The sequence below is a fragment of the Orycteropus afer genome, unplaced genomic scaffold (genome assembly GCF_000298275.1).
Source record: "Orycteropus afer afer isolate SDZICR_OR568_19922 unplaced genomic scaffold, OryAfe1.0 scaffold00244, whole genome shotgun sequence".
NCBI lineage: Eukaryota > Metazoa > Chordata > Mammalia > Tubulidentata > Orycteropodidae > Orycteropus > Orycteropus afer.
The window spans coordinates 4,520,529-4,528,754 of record NW_006921831.1 but is presented as its reverse complement, the minus strand read 5'-3'; the positions used below and the strand labels follow the sequence as shown (position 1 = coordinate 4,528,754).

The 8,226-nt window shown below is 49.8% G+C and overlaps 1 protein-coding gene across 1 annotated transcript in view; it reads right to left on the bottom strand.

Moving 5' to 3' along the window:
* DEAF1 (DEAF1 transcription factor) overlaps positions 1-8,226 on the bottom strand; it is a gene marked incomplete at its 5' end in the record, with an annotated part of 75,297 nt that extends 67,071 nt beyond the window's left edge. Inside the window, 2 exons of the mRNA XM_007949301.2 lie at positions 5,932-6,029; positions 8,079-8,226. Of these exons, the coding sequence (XP_007947492.2) occupies positions 5,932-6,029; positions 8,079-8,226 (246 nt within the window). The remainder of the gene's footprint in view (positions 1-5,931; positions 6,030-8,078) is intronic.

Genomic DNA, 8,226 nt, shown 5'->3' with positions numbered 1-8,226 from the left:
AAAAAAAAAAAAAAAGATGTGTTGATAATTACTGGTCATTGCAACGAGAAGCTGGAAACAAAGAAGCATCTCAGTGTGAGAAATGATGCCAGAGATCACGTCATAGAACTCTGCAAGACTAAGGGCTCATTTGGGAGCTCTGGTAGTGTAGTGCCTAAGGCATTTGATTGCTAAACAGAAAGCTGGCGGTTCAAGCCCACCAGCCACTCCTCAGAAAAGAGATGGGGCAATCTACTTCCATAGTGATACTGCCTCGGAAACCCAAGGAGGGGTCGCTGTGAGTCAGGTCCGACTTGACGGCACATAACAACAACAATAGCACAAGGGCTTATTTATTGCAAATACCCTGTGTCAACAACATAAACAGCGACTATACGTGTGGACTTCACCAGATGGAATACATAGAGATAAAATCAACCACATTTGTGAAAAGAGGTGATGGAGGAGCTTGGTACCATCAGTGAAAACAAGGCGAGAAGCTGACTGTGGAACAGACCATCAACCGCTCATATGCAAGTTCAAGTTGAAGCTAAAGGAAATTAAAACAAGTCTGTGAGAACCAAAATACGACCTTGAGTATATCTCACCTGAATTTAGAGACTATCTCAAAAATAGATTTAACACATTGAACACCAATTACGGAAAACCAGATGAGTGTGGGATGGCATCAAGAACATCATCCATGAAGAAAGCAAATGGTCATTAAAAAGACAGGAAAGGAAGAAAAGACCAAAGTGGACGTCAGAAGAGACTCTGAAACTTGCTCTTGAACAGAGAGTAGCTAAAGTGAATAGAAAAAATATTGTAATAAAAGAGCTAAACAGCAGATTTCAAAGAGCAGCTCAAGAGGACAAGATAAATTATAATGAAATGTGCAAAGACCCGGAATTAGAAAACCAAAAGGGAAGAATGTGCCCGGTATTTCTCAAGCTGAAAGAACTGAAGAAAAAATTCAAGCCTCAAACTGCAAGACTGAAAATTTAATGGGCAAAATACTGAATGATGCAGGAAGCATCAAAAAAAAGATGGAAGGAATACACAGAGTCACTGTACCAAAAAGAATTGGTCGATGTCAACCATTTCAGGAGGCAGCATATGATCAACAACTGATGGTACTGAAAGAAGAAGTTGAAGCTGCACTGAAGGAACTGGAGAAGAACAAGGCTCCAGGAATTGACAAAATACCTACTGAGATGTTTCAACAATCAGATGCTGCGCTGGAGGCACTCAGTCAGCTGTGCCAAGAGATTTGGAAGACAGCTACCTGGCCAACTGACTGGAAGAGATCCGTATTTGTGCCCATTCCAAAGAAAGGTGATTCCATAGAATGTGAAAATTATCCAACACTATCATTAATATCCAGGGAGCTCTGGTAGTGTAATGCCTAAGGCACTTGACTGCTAACCAGAAGGCTGGCAGTTCAAACCCACCAGTCACTCCTCGGAAGGGAGATGGGGCAATCTACTTCCGTAGTGATACTGCCTCGGAAATCCAAGGAGGGGTCGCTATGAGTCGGGTCCGACACTCGATGGCACATAACAACAACAACAACATCATGACTATCCTACCACTCGTCTGTCAGTTGGCCATACTGTGTGGCCTGCATGTTGCTATGAGGCTGGAGGCTATGCCACAGGTGTTTCAAATACCAGTAGGGGCACCCATGGTGGACAAGTTTCAGTGGAGCTTCCAGACTAAGACAGACTCAGAAGAAGGAAGGGGCCATCCATTTCTCAAGGAATTGGCCAGTGAACACCTTATGAATAGCAGTGAAACCCTGTCTGATTTGTTACTAAGGACAAGGCAGTGTTTTGTTCTGTTGTACATAGGGTTGCTATGACTCTGAGCTGGCTTGATAGCACCTAACAACAACAACATCATAAATATCATATGCACGTAAAATTTTGCTGAAGACAATTCAAAAATGGTTGCAGCAGTATATTGACAGGGAACTTCCAGAAATGCAGGCTGGATTCAGAAGAGGACGTGGAACGAGGGATATCATTGCTGATGTCACATGGATCTTAGCTGAAAGCAAAGAATACCAGAAAAATGTTTACCTTTGTTTTATCGACTTTGCAAAGGCATTCAGCTACACAGATTGTAATAAATTATAGATAACGTTGAGAAGAATGGGAAGTCCAGAACACTTAATTGTACTCATGAGGAACCTATACATAGACCAGGAGGCTGTTGTTTGAACAGAACAAGGAGATATTGCGTAGTTTAAAATCAGGAAAGGAGTATGTCAGGGTTGTATCCTTTCACCACACTTAATCAATCTGTATGCTGAGCATACAGTCTAGAAGCAGACTATAGGAAGAAGAACATGGCGTCAGGATTGGAGGAAGAGTTACTAACAACCTGTGATACACAAATGCTACAACCTTGCTTCCTGAAAATGCTGACAACTCCTTAGAGCGGTCAATCATGGGAGAACAGAAGAGCAATGTCTGCACAAGGAGACAGTCAGGGGAAAATTTCACCCAAATCACAATAAAAATGAAAAATAAATAAAGTGAAGATGGATCACACCTCAACATAAAGAAAACGAACATCCTCACAACTAGACCAATAAGCAACATGATGATAAACAGAGGAAAGAATGAACTTAAGGATTTAATTTTACTTGGATCCACGATCAACACCAATGAAAGCAGCAGTCAAGACATCAGACACGTATTGTACTGGGCAAATCTGCTGTAAAAAGACCTCTTCAAGGTGTTGAAGAGAAAAGATGTCACTTTGAAGACTAAGGTACGCCTAACCCAAACCATGACTTTTCAGTTGGCTCAGATGCATGTGAAAGCTGGACAATGAATAAGGAAGACCGAGAAGAGTTGGTGTCTTTGAATTACAGTGTTGGTAAAAAACACTGAAAGCACCACAGACTACCAGAAGAACGGACAAATCTGTCCTGGAAGAAATGCAGCTGGAACGCTCCTTAGAAGCGAGAACGGCCAGACTTCGTCTCACCTACTTAATCTATGTTGATGTAAGCTGAAAACTGGTATGGGGCATGCGGGAATGTTCTGAGGTGATGGATACGTCCCATATCATTTGTGGTTTGGCTACAAGGGCATACACAACAGTGGAACCTCAGCAAACTAAACACTTAAGAGTCAGGAAATGAGCAGATGTTTGCGGTGGAGTTGAGGGAAACCACAAGCAGCCACGAGCACACACACGCACATACCTGCCCAGTGCCTCTGCTCACCAAGCATGGGGCTGTTATGGGCTAAACTGCATCCCCATGGGAATCCTAACTCTACCCTGTGGATGTGATCCCACTGGGAACAGGATTTTCTGTCAGTTTAATGAGGTCACCTCAGTGTCAGGTGTGTCTTAAGCTAACCACTTCAGAGACAAAAAAGGCCAGACCAGGCACAAAAGAAGGCAGACACAGGGGGAGACCCCCACTATCTGAAGACCACACAGGCCGAGCAATCCGCAAGCACAGGACCTCCAAGGTCTGCCGGCTAGAGAAGCTGAGGCAAGACCCATTGCCCAGAGCCGACAGAGACAGTCCCCCCTGCGCGCTGGTGCCCTGAATCTGGACTTCTGGCCTCCTAACTGGCAGGAAATACATCCTGCTCATTGAAGCCCCGCGTATGGCATTTCTGTTACAGGAGCACCAGGAGACTGAACCACCACTAGTACTTCCCTTCCAGAACTCAGAGGACTATGCACGTGGAGAGGAAGCAGAGCAGGACCCACAGACAGGAGCTGGTCTGGAGGTGCAGAGCTTCAGTCCAGCTGGAAACCACAGCCCTTGGGCTGGGCACTCCCACACTCAGACAGTACAAGGCTGCCTGGCAATGGCAGCAGAAGTGCCACCCTAGACATCAAGCTCAATTGGCATAACATACTATACAAAACATTGTTCCACTTCCTACTTTGGCGAGTAGCGACTGGGATCTTAAAAGCTAGCAAGCTGCCATCTAGATGAAACGATGGGTCTCTCCTCGTCAAGAAGAAAGAAGAAAACCAAAATTAATGGAAACAATCAGTCCTAGCGACTGGTACACCATCTGATCTGCAACCTATACAACTATGAGACCAGAAGAACTAGATGGTGCCCAGCTACCACTGCCATCCACTTGGAAGGGATGTAGGAGATCCTGCATAAAGAGGGAGAACAATGTGGTACAAAACTCAAAATCATTTGGAGGCAAAAAAAAAAAAAAAAGAAGGTGGGTACCAGGTTTGCTGGTCCAATGGAGCCTGGTGTAACCATTGAGACTATGGCCCCTAGCTGCCCTTCAGGTCTGGAATTGAACCCACAACTGTGGTTTCCAGCCAAACAAAGTACAGGCATGTGAGTTAAACATTTACCTCAAGGAGACACACGCCCTGGAGAGAACAATCATGGGAGAAGGAAGGGCTGCTTATGCACAGGGAGATAGCTCAGGGTGCAGAAGAGTATGAAGGGATGGACACTGGGAGGAGGTAACTATGGGGAGGAAGTGGGAGGGGAGTTGCTGCATTGTAAATTTTGGTCAATGACATGAGACAAAGTATATGTGAACTGCTGTATGAAAAGTGAATTTACTCTGTAAATCTTCACCCAAATCCTAATAAAAATAAAAAATTTGAAAAAAAAAAAAGAAGTGCCACCCTAACAGGCTGAACTATTAGGTATGTCTATGCAGTGGGGGAGTGTACCCAAGACCATGTATAGAGCTGGCCAACAATGGTCCTATAAGTGTATTTGTATGATCTGTAAGAATTCCCAGGCGTACAGTAGGGCTGACAAGGGTCAAGGTTGTAGTCGCTTCTTGGTCACAGCCAGCTACCCAGAGAGACTGAGTAGTTGAACCTGTGGGCTTGGGACCATAGTCGCAGGGGACATCAAGCTCAATTGGCATAACATACCACACAAAACACTGTTCCACTTCCTACTTTGGCGAGTAGTGACCGAGATCTTAAAAGCTTGCAAGCAGCCATCTAGATACAACAATGGGTCTCTCTTCATCCAGAGCAAAGAAGAATGAAGAAAACCAAAGATTCATGGAAACAATTAGTCCAAGACACACCATGCAATCCTCAGCCTATATGAGACCAGAGGAACTAGATGGTGCCCAGCTACCTCTGTCAACCACTCAGAGGCGGATCTATGTAAGAGATCCAGGATAGAGAAGGAGAGCAATGCGGAACAAAACTCAAAACCACTGGGAAAAAAAGGGACCAGGTTGGCTGGTCTGATAGAGCCTGATGGAACCACTGAGACTATGGCCCCAGCCGCCCTTCAGGTCTGGAATTGAACCCACTCCTGTAGCTTCCAGCTAAACAAAACACAGGCATATGAAGTGAACATTTACCTGAGGTAGATATACTCCTTGTAGAGATCAATCATGAGAGAATAGAAGGGCTGTGTATGCACAGGAACACAGCTCCGGGGGCAGGAATGCATGGAGGGATGGACACAGGGAGGAGGTAACTATCGGAAAGAAGTGGGAGGGGAGCTGTTGCATTGGGGTAAATTGTAGTCAATGTCATGAGACAAAGTGTATGTGAACTGCTGTATGGAAAGTGAATTTTCTCTGTAAACTTTCACCCAAATCACAACTAAAAAAAAAAAAAAATTGCCACCCTAGTTGCATGCCTCAGAGGCCCTTCTGGCTCCTCTACCCCAGAAGCCATGCATCTGTCACATGCACTTCCCCTCACCAAGGAAACCAAGCAATGAAAAGCCTTTGCCAAACTCAAACCACACACAGTTCTACCTTAGCAGGCTGCCCTCTAAGCCCAGCTGAGAAGGTTCCAGAAGCAGAGAGCATTGGACTCTGCCAGGCGCCATCAGGCCAAGCCACAGTAGAAGCAGACGTATGAGATTCTACTGCCCCCGGGTGAGTCTGTCCAGGGGCCCCAGATCCACCAGCTTGAGAAGGCACTCAGAGCCACAGGGGCAAGCCCTCAGCTGCATCTTACCAAAACGTGTCCTGAGATGGACGCTGCGTTCGCCACAGACGTAGTGAAGACGTTGTCCGCGGACGCACCCACGTTGGCTACCGTCACCGTGGTCACCTCTGCAGCAGAACACATCCAACTCAGTGCATGACTGAAGCCAGGAGGCCACAGCACCAACAGCTGTGAGGAGTAAACCCAGCCCCCCCCAGGCACGAGTGCCTTCAATGGCAAACCCTCCCCTGACACCAACATGGCAGTCACCTTCTGCACTGAGATCTAGGGGAGCTGCTCCAGGAGGAAGATAGAGCTGTCTCCCCAACAAGGCTCCCCCCACCACCACTTGCCTTCTCTCCCCTTCCTCAAAAATCCAACTGCAAACGGCCTGTGAGCCCTACAGGTGAGTATGGTGTCCTTCGCCACTCAGCTCTGGGTGAGGACCACTTCCTGCCCAGTGGGACAGCTAGACTTACTCACTCAGGACACTCCCAGCAGATCCCCCACGCCCACCAGGCCAGGGAAGGGAGCAGCAGCCCTCTACCTCCTGCCATGCTCCCTTCACGCTTCCTACCCCAGCCAGACTGGGTGGCTCAGCCACCAGGATCCTATACAGCGGCCGCTCCAGCCTCCCTCACCTGCACTGCCTCCTCCCAGAGTATCCAGCTCTGGGCTCAGGCCCCTTTGGGAAGCCTGTCCTCCTGCCTCCAGGCCGCCATTCTAGAATGCTCCATGCCCAGAAGGGCACGATACAGCGTGAGTGCTGGAAACACACTGGCTAACGGCATCCTGCAAGTGCTACTAACCCTACACTCATCGAGCTCTGCTGAAACTACCCGTTGGCCTGTGCCCCACGGCCAGATGCAGGTGCAGGGGAACCAGGGCCACTGTCAGCTACCTTACCTCATGGGCAGTACCAAGCTCCAGCCCACCAGGATGGCACCTGAGCAAGCCAGGGGTGGGCAGTGGGCGAAGTCTGAGGCAGTGTCCTTGAAATTATTTACACCTGGGAGATATGTGATCCTTCACTCAAGGTCATGAGAGCTCTTCCCCAAGCCTCACACTGACCAGAGGCGCTGGGTGGGTCAGGCCCAGCACAGGGCTGAGCATATCCCTGACGGTGAACATACTCACCCACAGCAGCTCAGCCCCAAGCCGGGGCCAGGACCAACGGCTGCTGTCCAGGTGTAGAGCCAGCAGAGTTCCCAATGAGGACAGTGCCTCTGGGGCAGCAGCCGGCCAGGTGGCTCGCTCCCATAGGAGCCAATGGCACTCGAGTGCTGAGTGCTGATCACCCACCCAACACACGCTGGCCCTGCTCCACCAGAAGGGCTGTGACACTCACTCGGGGACTCCCTACTGGTGAGAACTTCTCACTGGTGGGACAGGAGGCAGTTCCTCAGAGTGCACACGGTCCCACCTGCCCTGCCCTTGGCCCCTGGACGTTCCAGACAACCACTGACAAGCCCCTACCCCTCATCCACCCTCGGACTCCTCCAGGGCAGAACCCACACCTGCCCCTCCTGTGTCACCACCACCTAGGATGCACGGAGGAGAAGGTGGGTAGGGCTAGGCCTGGTGTTGAGAAGGTTCCAGAATAGGCACAGAAGGGTCAGATAGGAGGGGCAGGGCTAGGACACAAAGGGAAGAGGTGCCCGGTGTACAGGCGGGAAGGGGCCTAGCTGGTTACACAGTGCAGGGATGAAGGCAGGTGTGTGGGGCAGGGCAGGGTCGGTTGGTCACTGGAGATAGGTGTGCCTACACGAGGGGATTGGAAGGATCGTGCCAGACAGATGAGAGAGCAAGAGGAGATGAAGCTGTTCAAGCGAGACAGGAATACAAGGAAAGTGGCAACCACTTAGGCTTGACAGGTGTGCGGGCAGGTGCAGGTGCACGGGACAGGTGTGCAGGCAGGAGGGCTAGGGGCTGGTCATGTGGGGCAGGTTTACAGGACAGGCGTGTACGGCATGTGTGCAACATGCAGACGAGGCTGGTTACTCGAAGCAAGTGTGTACCGTTGTTCGGGGCAGGTGTGCACGCAAAAGGGGGCGGGGCTTGTCATGCAGGACAGGTGTGTAGAGCGGGAGAGCAAGTAGGAGGGTCAGCGCTGGTCGCGCAGGTGCAAGTATGCGGAGCTGGTCACGCAGGGGGCGAGAGCGAGGACGGGCACTCACCTGCGAAGGCGGCGGCGGCGGCGGCCTCGTCGGGACCAGGCAGGGCCTCGGCGCCCATGTCCATGTGCCCCGGCTCGGCAGCCATCACCGCCACGGCCGTCACGCGCCGCGTCTCACGCTCCGCCTCCGAGTCTCCGTCTTCCTCCGA